At 42.0% G+C, this 13,636-nt stretch overlaps 1 protein-coding gene across 1 annotated transcript in view; it reads right to left on the bottom strand.

Moving 5' to 3' along the window:
- ZNF541 (zinc finger protein 541) overlaps positions 1–11,434 on the bottom strand; it is a 123,262-nt gene extending 111,828 nt beyond the window's left edge. The window contains exons 1-4 of the mRNA XM_029619078.1: positions 10,994–11,434; positions 9,492–9,862; positions 8,381–8,627; positions 4,514–6,314 (exon numbers count right to left, since the gene is read on the bottom strand). Of these exons, the coding sequence (XP_029474938.1) occupies positions 4,514–6,314; positions 8,381–8,627; positions 9,492–9,786 (2,343 nt within the window). The 5' untranslated portion in view covers positions 9,787–9,862; positions 10,994–11,434. The remainder of the gene's footprint in view (positions 1–4,513; positions 6,315–8,380; positions 8,628–9,491; positions 9,863–10,993) is intronic.
- Between the last annotated feature and the right edge of the window lie 2,202 nt (positions 11,435–13,636).

Here is a 13,636-nt window from a genome sequence, read left to right as displayed (position 1 = left end):
CACACTTCCTGCGTCTGGCCCTTTAAATTCTGAAAAGAGACGAGCGCCGGCACCTAAAGGGAAGGAAGCAGGAACTGTGCAGGACCGTGGACAGCGGCCTGCACAGCATCAACATCTCGTAAGAGCAGGGCTGGGCCTGAAGGCAGGCCACGATGACGGCAGCGGCTCCAGCCGCTGCAAGAGGCCCCGGGGGCGGCACCAGACGCTAATCGAGCCCGGGGACGCGGCCTCCGTGCCATGCTGAAGGTGTCGACGGCAGCTTCCAGCCGCGAAGAGGACAGAAGTCCATGGCTCCAGCCGTGATGAAGAGAGCACAAGACGGGCGAGCTCCGGGTCGCAGGAGCAACTCGAGTCCGCGACTCCAGCCGCGCTGAAGGCCCAACTCCGGCGGCGTCCGTGCTGTGTCGGGCAGCAAAAGGTGAGGAGAGCAGAGCCTGCTCGCGGGGGTTAGCTCCGCGGGCAGGGTTCATAACAGAAGCAAGACCACAACCGCCCTTCTCCAATCTTTTGGCACCACTCCCATCGCCAAGGATTTATTGAATAGGTCCTTCAGCTGACCTGCCAGCACCTCTCTGAGATCCCTTTGTATCTTGGAATGTATACCATCAGGCCCAATGGCCTTATCCACTTTTAGTTTTGTTAGTTCCACCCAATCACTCTTCTGTACCTACCCCATACCCATCTGTACCTTTGTCAACCTATAGCATTCCTCCTTCAAGGCCTTTTTAAGTGAACACTAAACTGAAGTATTTGTTTGTTTCTGCTTTTTCCTCATCTTTCCTCATTCTTACAATATCATCTCTAGCCTTCCTCCTTTCTCTGACATATCAGAAGAATGCTTTGTCACCTCTAGCAATCCTTTCTTTGTTACAGAATCCAGGGGATTTTGGTCACTTTTCGTCCAGATTTTTCTCATTTCCTCCAAGGGGTGTAACATCTTTGACCTCCAAGGCAGCTGCCTCTTTGTCTAGGTAGATTAGATACAATTGCTTCTGCTTATTTATTGAAAGGTCGTCAGCCTCCAGAGGTCTTTCAATACACTCAACGAGAACTCAAGCTTCTTCTTGAGCATAGTCCACTGCTCTTGCCCCACAGGATTTTTGCAAGGCGGTCCTTGGTCTTTCTTACATTTACTTCAGTAAATATATCAGTCTGAATGTGCATGCAAAAAAGGACACAGCTTTGGGATTTGGCATTCTCATCGTAGCCCTAATTTCTTCCCTCCCAAGATTAATTGAGCTGGGTACTTCCCATGCATCTGAACAGGTGAAGAAGGATAATAAGGAAGAAGACATTTAGTCTTACTTGATAATTTCCTTTCCTTGAAACCTGCCAAACCAAACCAGGATCCTTCCAGAGGTTTGGGGCTCGCACTGTGATTTAAAAAAGTGATTTTTGGCTCTTGTAAATCTAATTTTTCTCCTTAAAGGGAAAAGCCTGAGATTCACCTCTCACTTTCTCTTGTCTCTTTGTTCTTCGTCCTTTCTAACTCAGTGAGGTTTGGAGAAATAATGTTTTTGGATGATCCTTTTTAGGTATTATTTAAAAATTCTATAATAATTTGAGAACAGTTACTTCTATTGATTTTTCATAAGAATACTGGTTTTTGCCTGGGCTGCACCACCATAAGTACCAGTGATGATGTCACAGGACAGTTGTGTCCTCTGTTTCCATCAGCTGGTACAGGGAATAAACCCACACATCTGGACTATGAAATGGGATTCAAGAAAAGGAAATTATAAGGCAAGCCTAAATGTATCTTTTTTCACTTTATTAAACTTAATATACTACCTAATCCAATTTCTCACTAAGAAATATACAATATAAAATCGGCCTCTCCCATGACTACAGCTCAATAACATCAAATTGGCCTAACATAAAGTAGTCATCTAAATGCCAAACCCACCACATTCACCCTCTAAAACTCTACATTTGCTCTTCTCCAGTCATTTGACACCTCTCCTATTTCATAATATAAGCTGAGAAGAGTTGTGAGTGTACAGTTAGTATCTCCTTTATCTCCTTCAATATATTCCATCAAGTTCCATAGCCTAGTCTACCTTCAGTTGTGCCAGTACCTTGAATACCACCTCCTTAGCAAATGGTAATGTATTCATCCCAGAATAACTTATGGCCTTGCCTTTGGTCTACCCAACTTTTTTTCTAGTATGACTACCAAGCAAAAGTATTTGTTTAAGATATCTGCTTTCCTACTTCACTAAACCCATTCTCCCCTTTAAACCTTACCTTCCCTTTTAATTTTCTTCTTTTTACTTATATCCGCCATTACCGATAGTGCAATATCTTTCTCTGTTTGAGCCTTAGCCAATCTAACTGCCCTTCCTGGTAATTTGCCTTTCTCTTCCTTATCCTTTTCATATTTTTAGAATGTTATTTTTGGTTCTTAATTTTTCTACTTCTTTGTTGAACCATAGTTACTTCTTTATTCTCTTCCTCTTGCTAACACACCTGACATAAATATCTGTTGCCATTTCAATACTCATTTTTATTGTTGTCCATAGTTCACTTCTTAGATTCCCTTCTCCTGACCAGGCCTCCTTAAAATAACTGCTCATTTTCTTGAAATTGATGTTTATGAAGTCTAATTCTAGTATAGTTTGGTTCTGATTCCTACCATGACCTCAGTGACTCTATTTCTTTTTATCAGTAACATGTCCAGAGTCATCTTGCTATGAGCAGGCTCCTTAACTAATTGCTTGAGGAATATGGATTCCAATAACGCCCCCTACCCCCACCTCTAGCTTACAGGTTAGCAACCTTTTTTAGTCAAGTGCCAAAAAAGCAACATGGCTATTAATGGTTCTTCTCACTTATATCTTGTCTGCTCAGTCCAGCTGCAGTAAATGTTCTGTGTAGCCAGCGAGCATTTTCAAAGCCCATAAGCCAGCAGTTCCTGACTGTAAGATTAGCATGGTCAGGAAGTGCCAGCACGTAAAAGTTTTAAAATGCTCATGTGCAGCAAAGGGTTTTGGCTGCAGTGGGGAACTGGGTCTGAGCAGCAAAGACATGCCACCAGAAATATCTCTGCATGCCCTGCATGCTAAGTGCCAGCAAGTGTGCTGGGGATTTCCAGTTCTAGTTGATCCTTCAGCTGGCGTCCTCCAACCTACATCTCAACATCTGGCAGACTTAAGCAACTCCTCTCCCCCCCCCATAAACAGCACCTTTCCTCTGCATGTAAGTCAGCTCATGTGCACAATTTTGAAACTGGGTATCTTTACCTCAAGACTTCTTCTTGCAATTTCCAAAAGAAAAATAATTCCACAGATTATGAAAGCAAAAACTTGTTAAAAAAAAAAAATGCAATGGGACATCTGGTTCTGTGGGATTAATTAATTTATGAATCAGGCAAAAATTTCACAACACTTTTGTACAAATTTTAGGCCTGAACAATTTTCCCTTTAGAATGTTTTCCTTCCAGAAGCTGCAGGTAATGAAATCCTGAACAAAGGATATGGTTTCAAAATTGTGAGAGCAAACTGATTTGCAGGCCTTTTGCACTTTATAAATTTTCTTTTTGCCCAAAACTTAAACCTGATCCTAAATTTTCTCTCATGCTGAATATTTTTTGCTGTCAAAACTATGTTTCCAGCAACACAAGCACACACACATAGTTTAAAAATGAATCTGACTCAACATAATGTATAGTTTGAAATTGCAGATTAAAAAACTGAAAATCTCAGAGGTCATGTGGCATGGCCAAACTGTACCAAACTTTTGCCTTATAACATAGTAGCATAGTAATGATGGCAGAAAAGGACCAAATGATCCATCCAGTCTGCCCAGCAAGTTTATGCAGTGGGTTTGGTGCTGCCGCAATGCCACTTGTCAATGAGAGTTGTAAGACACATTCAGCGAGGCATTAAGATTAGGAAGAGCATGGACACAGTTAAGGGATCTGTCAAGCAGAAATTTAGGAAATTGTAGAATGAAAACCTTGGTAAAATGAAACAAAATCCTAAAATGTCTGCTTAGGTAACCACATTCCTAGTGTTAAACGTTCACTAAAGTGTCTCAGGAAGTCAACTGATTTATTGCTGCCATTATTATTTACCATACATCTGAAGAACCTCATGAGTGACTCCTGGCCTCTCTGGTGAGATAAGGATTCTGCATATTTAAACAACTGACAGTGTGTGCTCTGCTATAATTTGGAGCAACTCATTTCTAAGAGCAAAAGTAAAAATTAAATAAAGCTCTCCTTGATTCCAAGGAGGTGATCTGAGCAACTAGGAATCAGAATCTCAACAAATCTGAAAGTAGCCAGACTTGTACCTCGGCAAAGCAGACAGAGGCAATCCCCCACCCTCCCCAAAAGATTGTCATATTTTTTTAAACAGGAGGCTATGGACCTGGATTTATCAAGTGCACAGAACAGTTGATAGCTCCTTGATAAATTAGGCCTCTGGAGTCATCTTTCTATATGTGGAATACAAATGTCTGAAAGAGATGTCTGAAATATGTGACAATGCATAGAAATGAAGGGACATACTTGAATCCTGTTGAAAATGGTCGGCTTCGGTTTGGTCTCATTGTCAGTGTCGGCTGAAGTGCTGGGGGAGCAGAAAGAGGCCATGGCTACTTGGCTCGGAGAGGCTGTGCAGCACAAGGTAAACTTCAGCTTCTCCTTCCGAAGATTAGAGGAGCGGTGAGGACGACCCCCACTGGTATGCACTTTGCCATTGCCCTCCTTGAAGTTTACAACACTCATTTCATTCTGGTCAGAGATAATAGTACTGCTCTCCAACGGACTTGGTACTGTGCAGTGCTGGTTGACCAAGGGATCTGTGAAAACCACATTGGATGGTGGGGCTTGTGCAGTGGAGAAAATTTCATCCAGTCTGGTGTATGCTTCAGTGGATCCAGTCTGTCCTGGGAAAACACCAGTATCTGAGTTTATACAAGTCTTAGATGGAGTTTTGGGACAAGGTAAGCTAGTGACTGTTTGCTTGCCTCTGGTCTGTTCCTGATTCACACCAATAGCTGATCCTTGTTTCTGAAGCTGATTCAAAGACTTTCTGCACACAGGAGACCCATCATGCCCTATATGAAGAGGAAATGGCTGGACCAAGTTTGGTGGCTGCTGTTGCGGAAACATATTTTGGGTTGATTTTGATGACTGAGACAATGCTAGCTGTGATTGAGCTGCCATCTGGCTGTGAGGTAGAAGGTGCTGGGATGTGGCTATCATATGGAAGAGACATTGTTTCATCTGCAGTTGATCCTGGCTTTGCGAAGTTTCCTGGTTTTTCAGGAACAGCTGCCTGAAAAATGGGCTGGCCTCATTTTCCAACAAGCTCTGGTTCTGAAAGTCCTGCTGGCTTTGATCCCCATAGCATTGCCATTGGGCAGTATCACAATCCTGCCTCTTTGCTGGTCTAGAGTTCTCCTCACTAGTGCTGTACTCCGTTTCCCCTGAAGCTTTTGAAACCACAGGACTGCATGATGGGGCATCACATGTTTGCCCAAAAATGTCACAGGCAGGTAAGCCACCTTCTGCCAGAGGAGGTTGGTGAGAAGAAGTGCTGCTGCCTTGGCTTCTAGAATGGGCTGGCATGTTCCTGATCCACTGGTACTTGTGGTATGGCTGCTGGGAGCTGGCAGAAATCTTCTGGCTTCTGAATAAGGGAAAGCATGGTACAGTGCCAGTTGGCCAGGAATCCTGCCTCTGAGCATCAGAGGGATACTGTGTTTCCAAAGGCAGCGAATCATCATGCACATTAACAGTATGGCTCTCTAGTTCTGTATCACCTGGTGTCACTACAGAGAGACTGGAGGAATTAATTATGGTGTACACATTAGAAGATGCAGCAGCCCTCTGAAGGGGACAAGTCCTTAGAATATCACTATTTAGGCCTTCCAGATGTGTGGCAGAATTATCCAAGACAGAGGGGACCTGGGCAACCGCCAATGAACATGGCTGCAGCAAGCTTTTAGAGCAGGTGTCAGATCGCCCAACAGATGGCAGCTTCTGTTGGACAATGCTACTCACAAGGCATCTCAAAAGGTCTCTACTGGGTAGGGCAGAATTCGGGGATTTGGACTCAGAGTGCAATGCTGGCTTCTCTACCGTTCGAAGCCCACTGTGCCCAAGTTGGGCAGGAGCTTCATGGGGATGCTGTGCACCTTCACAGCAGGTAACTCCCTCGGGACATGCTTCCTTGAAGGTACCCAAGCCATGCTGGACTTCATAATGCCGCCGTAAAGAGCGATAGTCGCAGTAGCTCTTGTTGCAACCCTGTTCTATGCACATGAATGGTTTGTTTTTTTGGTGCGTTAGCATATGCCCCGTCCTGATATACATATTTGTAAGAAAACAAGATCAGTATTAATATCTGAATCAAAAACAGAAATAAAACTGATAAAAAAATAATGAAATTATGTTATTTATTTTTGTCCTGGTAGTTTCCCCCTGCTCCTCTGTTCCCAGCTCAATCGGAACCAGCCTCTACTAAGCTGTGGAATCAACAGCCTTCACTTGAGCAATCTAGGATTTTCCCCTATTCTATAACCCCTGCTTAGCTATTCAAACAACAGTCTTTGGGCCAGGAGCCATAGACCACAGCTCCCTCAGAAACCCAGTATTGAGTCTTTCAGTAGGTGTCACTGTTGAGCAATAGCTAAGACTTCATCCCATTGCTCTCAGGTGCTGTGAGGGATGCCTCCATAGCATCCTCAGCTCCAGTCAGCAAAGGTCTACCTGGAAATCAAACCCATGTCCTCTGTGGCAGGGTGCAGTACTACTTCTGAATCACCTGGTTGGCCAGAAACATAAAAAATGTGAATATGACTAGAGTATATACTTAGCTCCTTCAGTCTCACGTCATAAATTTTATGATGTAAATTCTAGACTATTTTGGTAGCCTTCCTCTGGACTCTTTACTGTATTTATGTAGCCTCCAGAATTTATTTATTTAATATATTTATAGCTAGTCTGAATTGTACAAAGCACCTTAAGCCAAGCACAACATGTGACATATATACACAATACTCCCAATGAGGTCTCACCAGAGGGCTTAGGCTAGTGATTAGAACAGCAGGCTGTGAAACAAGGAAACCAACACTAAAATCCAACTGAAACTCCTTGTGACTTTGGACAAGTCACTTCACTATCAATTGCCTCAGGTACAAACTTGAGGGTCCTATTTTCTAAGCATTTTTCCCACTGACACAAAATGGGGAAAATATTTAGTAAATAATCCCCTTAGACAGTAAGCTCTCTGGGGACAGGGAAATATCTACAATACCTGAATGCACTCCACTTTGAAGTGTCACAAAAAAACAGAATAAAAAAAACATCACCTCTTTTCCTGCTGGTTTATGTACCCTAGCATTCCACTGGTTCTCTCCTTCTGCCACTGTAACACCAGAAGAACTATTAAAAGCTATACTGGAAAATGGTTTCCTTAGAATTCATGTGAAAGCTACTATACTAGTTGCCAATGCAAAACTCGTGCTAAGCCTACTCCTGTGCCAACACACTGTAATACACTCAGTCTAAGGCTGCATTAAAATGGCGACTAAATATGCTCAGGTAAAAAGATTACTCTTGTAAGAGGCATATTATATTATTCCTATATGTGTTTTCCAGACTTATGCCTTATGGCATTTAATCATTTTGCCTTATCCTTTGTATAGCTTTGAATCCTAAATTATCTTGCCTAGTATGCAACTTTACAAGATAAATCTACAGAATGACAGAAAGGCTTCAGGAAAGTGTACAGAAATATCTCTGTGAAGGGGTTCAGGTGATACTATAAGCCAAGAGAGCCACAGTGGAGACAGCAGAACCCAGAGATAGGAAATGTCTCCCAATATATCTCTGAAATGTAATCTTTCTTTGTATAAGCTGTATGGATCTCAGACTGAATCAGCTTCCATCTCTAAGAGCAAACTGTGTCCACTGAGCAAGAGAGGAGTGGGGTGGGAAAGAGCTTCACAGTTTAAAACCAAGTTTATTATTTAAAAGACATGCTATAACTGGATAAATTAATTCCAGCTGAATTTCAGCTGTTTATAGAAGTCACATTATTTTCAACATTACATCACCTCAACTAAATCTGTTAGCACTGGCCATAAAATATACAGCACCATACATAAAATAAATATATAGAACAATAAATAGAGATCCTAAGACCTAATTTAGATGCTTATTCCAGTGTTCTCAACCCCCAAGAATCTCAAGATACCAGGTCACAACTAGGCTGTTCTCACTCTTTCTTTGCTGAGCAACCAGACAGCTTAAAATACTACAGAAGAGTATAATAGAAATGAGAGAGTGAAACCCTTCCTAAAACGTTTTAAGTAATGATCATAATGCAAAGCTATTTGCCTTTCATCTGTACAGCTCGGTACGTACAAGTGATCTTGCCGCTTGAAAGCCTTAGTGCAGATCTTGCAGACATGCCTACGCTCCTGGCTGTGAGTGAGATAGTGTTTGCTGAGGGAGCTGGCACTACTGAACACCTTTCCACATAAACTGCATTCCTGGAGTGGATTCTGTGGAGAGGAATGATGGCGCTTTCCTTTCCTAATACCATCTGAACCTGGCTTCTCCCCTCTTTGTTCGCCTTCCTCAGATGTTTTTGGACAGGCCAGCCCCAGTTCTGCAACAATGAAATGGAAGGAAAGAAAGAGTCACAAGTTTACTGCAATCTGACTACTACATTAATTTACTATAAGTGTGCTACTACACTATAACACACTGGTCAGACCTTCTTCAGCCTCCTCCCTTCTGGAAACACTTTTCATCTTACAATTCTGGAGCAATTTAACATAAATCAGATAGAGTAGATTAGAAAACAGAACACTGAAATCAAATAATCTGATTGGCTAGTGGTTGGTCTTTAATCAAATTGTTATATTTATACAAGTGTGACATCATAAATCCATTTTCCACAACATTCATGTCTCCATAGAGCCTGAATTTTAAACTTACACCAACACACATAAAGAATGAAAAACATGTTAATACCACAGCCAATTTCAGATTAATAAGGCCTTCAAGTTGAATAATTTTATCCTGACATAACAGTCTTTTCATTTGTCCAAGAAGTAAGCATCAGGCCATATAATTCCTGCAACAAGTAGATTTATATGGCAAAAATGCATGCCCCTTTCCTGCCTTGTTCCAACAAAAGTTTCTTTCCTGTCTTTGAAATGTGATGCCATGCAGCTGTAATTAAAACATAAAAGATTCAATCAAAAATAAATGTATTACAATGTTTTCTGGGAAACATGATGGTGACTGAGAAAGACAAGAGAATCAGCAAATGAAATCTGTTGATTTACTCAGCTTAAATAATCAATAAAGCCAAACTTGCTACTGGGCGTTTTTATTTCAACCTCTTGCCATTTCAGCAGTGCTGTTCTTACGATTAATGAATCATTAATACACATTTATGTCAGCCATCCCCCACCCAATGCACAGCCACACAATTTCAACCTGTAGACAATCCAAATGCACTCACCTTGCAAAGAAAGCAGTGAATCAGAGTCTGTTGAATCGTCTCTGGTCTTCGCAGAATCAAAATCCTTTACTGCACACAGGGACAACCTGTCTAAATTGTCATCCAAAACATCATCTGTTATATCTGTTGCTTGAAGGCTAGGATCCAGCTCTAGGCTGGGCAACTCTGTAAACACAGTGTCCCCTGTGTCCAGACATAGACCTTCCCTGCTGTAGGACTCCTGACCATCAGAAAATCCAGGAAGATGCATCTCAGATTGCAGGGTGTTTGCATCGCTGAAATCACAGCTGTTCATATCTAACCACTTTTCAGTACCTGCTCACACAACGCAGCACAGATTGTGATGAGATACACATGAAGTAGGACATACCCTACACCAGATAAAAAACAAAACTGGGTATCTTTAGACAGATAATGAAACATTGGATTACAACAAATATGTAATATGATTTAGCATGCAAAAACAATAATGCCCCAATGTTTGTAAAATTTAATTTAATAACATACCTTGGGTAGGATGGGAAGCTCAGCGTGTACACAAGTGAATTATTATTACAAGTGCCATATACTTTCAAGTGTCTTTCATGATTATAAATCAAAGAGGAAAAAATCCTCAACAAATACAGTAATTTCTAAATTCTGGTGCTTGGTAATAGAACTGCTGTGCTATCATCAACCACAGGGAACTTCATCTAGTGATTTTATTTAAAAAATACACATATACTAAGCATTCCGCAATACAAAATCAAGAAAATAGAAAACACCAGACGTTGTCTGTATGGACATGTCTTTTACATTAATGCACCTCTCCATACAACTATACAAATGCAATATGCTAATTTGTGTAATTCAATATGCTAATCTGTGTAAAATGATGTGCAATTTTCTTTACCAACTCTGGGTCAGAATGTTGCATTTATTTAAACATTTACACAAAATTGTATGTAATTATAACCTTACAAGGACACTGATAAATAAGTTAAGGATAAGTATCATAAATGAATTAAAAGTCATGGATGCCAATTAATCCCAGTTATGACAGTATTTTCTTACAGTGGCAAGCCACCTGCCAACTGGACAGTGACCACCATCTCATTTCACATTCCACTGAATGACTACCAAGCCAGGGATGGCCCTTGGTCGCCACCCACTCGAGAAGGATTCAACACCATCAGCCTGAACATGGGTGCAAAAGACTCCTCTAGCCATACAATCGCACAAGGGGCAGTAAATGGAGCTTATAGTTCACAACATCACAGGCAGAGCCCATGAGATGTTGTTATGGGTGTTAAATTAAGACAATAAGAAACCATCAAGTGCATGAATCTCCAGGGTCACTATTCCACCAGCCTGAAAATCTGGATAAAATATTACTTTCTAATAGATCTGTATTTATATCTATCTAATATATATATATACGGTATGCATATATACGTAGACCACATATGTATTTATTTTTTGTTCCAACAGCAGAGGTAGAAGATTATATTTCACTGCCTTACCAGCACCGGTGCTGCTCCCACCTTGCGAGGGACAGGGCAGGGCCCTAAGGGAAAGAAGAGGAGAAGGGGCAGCCGAGAACGGGGGCCCGTGGGTGAGGGAGGTTGGAAATCAAACGACTGTTCGCCCCGCGCGCAAGGAAGCTCACACAGAGAGAATCGCTGCAAAAATAAATACATAAATAAATAAAATAAAGAACGCCTCGCTTTGTTCGGTTCCCGCCCTCTCACACCCCGGTCCTGGGAAGACACGGAGATAGACAGGAGAACTGATAGGGCGGGGGGAACGATAATATAAAAACAACAATACTAGTACTATATATGCGTGAGCAACCGGCAGCACCCGGAGCCGCCGGTCGACGCGCGCCTGAAAGTACCTCGCGCCCTGCCCTACTACAGCCTCTCACGTTTCTGTGGTCACGCGGAGCCTCGCTTCTAAGCTCCCAGCCCCAGCCACGCGGTGCCTCGCGCGCTCTCCTCCATGCTGGAACGTGCCTCCCTGCAGTTACCTGGATCGAGGATAACACGGACGCGGGAAAGACGAGGCAAAAAAAGAAGCGGGAAGCTTCGCGCGCCCCAACCATGGTCCTACGGGGACACTTCGAGTGTTGTCGCCATCTTGGTTAAGACGTCCGGAACTCAGGCTGGGTGGGGGGAGTCTGAGATTAAGCTGGAGGTATATGTTTATTTTTTATTTACTTGTTTATCCCGCCTTTTAAATCCTTAGGGATTGGCCTCCGGGCCTTGCAGCAGATGGGCTTGATACTTATTTCTAAGAACCAAAGGCGATAGAATATTCTGGGACTAGAAGGGGCGACTATGACAAGAAGTAGCCGTTTTTGTTAAAAAGATAAGATATTGAGACAAACTGTAGACTAGGTGATGGAGGACATGATCACACATATGCCACTTCTGCCCCCCTCCCAACCTCTATACCAACACATACTCTCCACACCCCTCCCACAGACATTCAACCTGTCCACCCACACATAACGATACCCCCACACAATACTCGCTCTTTCCACAGCAAGATCTGTACAACCTACACTATAATAAACCTATTGAGATATAGGTATTAGTCATTTAATGCACTTTGGAGCCAGAGACTGGGCATACGTTTTCATAATATAGAATGACCCTATAAGATTTAAGAACAGGTTATTATAGCATATCAAAGGTGGGGGGTATTATCCCCCCCAAAACGCAGAAGACACCAGGATAATTCACTCAGAGACTCTCACAGCCCCATCATTCTTGCACTGTAACAGTATGGTTTCCAGAGATGTGTAGCAAGACATGCCCTTGCCAACTATGTGCAACCATAAGAAAATGTATTTATTTATTTAACATTTTTTTTATACCGGTATTCGTGGGTACATCATATCAGTTTACAGTGAAACTTAACAAAATTACAAAAAACAAGGGGCGAACAGGGAGGAAAGGTGTCTAAATATACAAAGGAAAAATGTCTTAATATACGATGGAAATAACAGGATGAACAGTGCAGTCTGAACTGATGTAAATACGAGATGGAAAAGTACAGAATGTAACAGCAAAATAAAATACTAGAAGATATAAGAAGAAATAAGAAGTGGGAATCCAAGATGGTATCAACTTGAATGGATGCATCCATTTGAGCTCTTACATTTTATTGCCTCTATTTTCCTTTTCTCCCTTCTTTTTGGATTTTCTTAATCCTATAAGCAAGAAACAGAAGGGTAAAATAATGACTTACCCCACAACAACTCCAGCACTTGTTGTGGGTACACTCGACTCTTAGGTCTCAATGGATGCAGAATATCAAGTCATATTTGAAACAAGAGATAGCATTCTTGGATGATTCCAGTCTGTCACATACTCCATAGGTTCGCTGTCCACCACCATTGCCTGAAGGGTTCCTGTACACCAGTAAGAAGTTGACAGTTTTCCTAGTGGAGGAGGTGGTTGCCAGTAGTTTTGGAGTTCTCCTCCTGATGGAATATTCAAGGTGTGGGGTCAAGGATCCCAAGACTCTTCTGGGAGCATGCAAGTTGCCAGCTCCAATTGAGTCGGATTTGGTGCAGGAAAAACATGTAGTGCTGCAAAACATTTGTAAAGTCCCTTTAAGAAGTGGTGTTCTGGCATCAATCCAGCTCCCTAGCGTAGTATTACCTCAAACCAAGATGGCAGCTAAATCAATGACTATGGAAAACATTGCAGCCTTCTTGGCCCGAGTGGAAGAATTGTTGTCTGGTACTCTCTTACAGCTTTACTCCTTCACATCTCAAGTATTTTGTGGAGAATTTTAAAATAACTGCACAGCAGCTTCCACCTCACCTGTGAGCAGAGTATACCCACTGCTAAGAGAGTACCCATGGATAGGGAGGGTGACACTGAACTCTTGGTTTCAGTGGATAGTTTGTAAGTTACAGGTCTCCTAGAATCATTTCAAGAGGGGCTTTGCATTAGATATAGATCGAGATTTAGTCTTAAAATTGTATTTTCAAAATAAGGCCACATTATTCTTTGGCCAGAGAGTGAACGTTTATCCTGATTTCTCTAGATCTACTCAGGAAACTAGGAAAATGTTTCTGTTGCTTAAGTCAGGATATAGACATTTGTTCTACTTTTTTAGAACTCCAGTTGGATTCCTATCTAGGGGATGAG

The sequence above is a fragment of the Rhinatrema bivittatum genome, chromosome 11 (genome assembly GCF_901001135.1).
Source record: "Rhinatrema bivittatum chromosome 11, aRhiBiv1.1, whole genome shotgun sequence".
Lineage (NCBI taxonomy): Eukaryota > Metazoa > Chordata > Amphibia > Gymnophiona > Rhinatrematidae > Rhinatrema > Rhinatrema bivittatum.
This window is presented reverse-complemented; position numbering and strand designations above follow the sequence as displayed.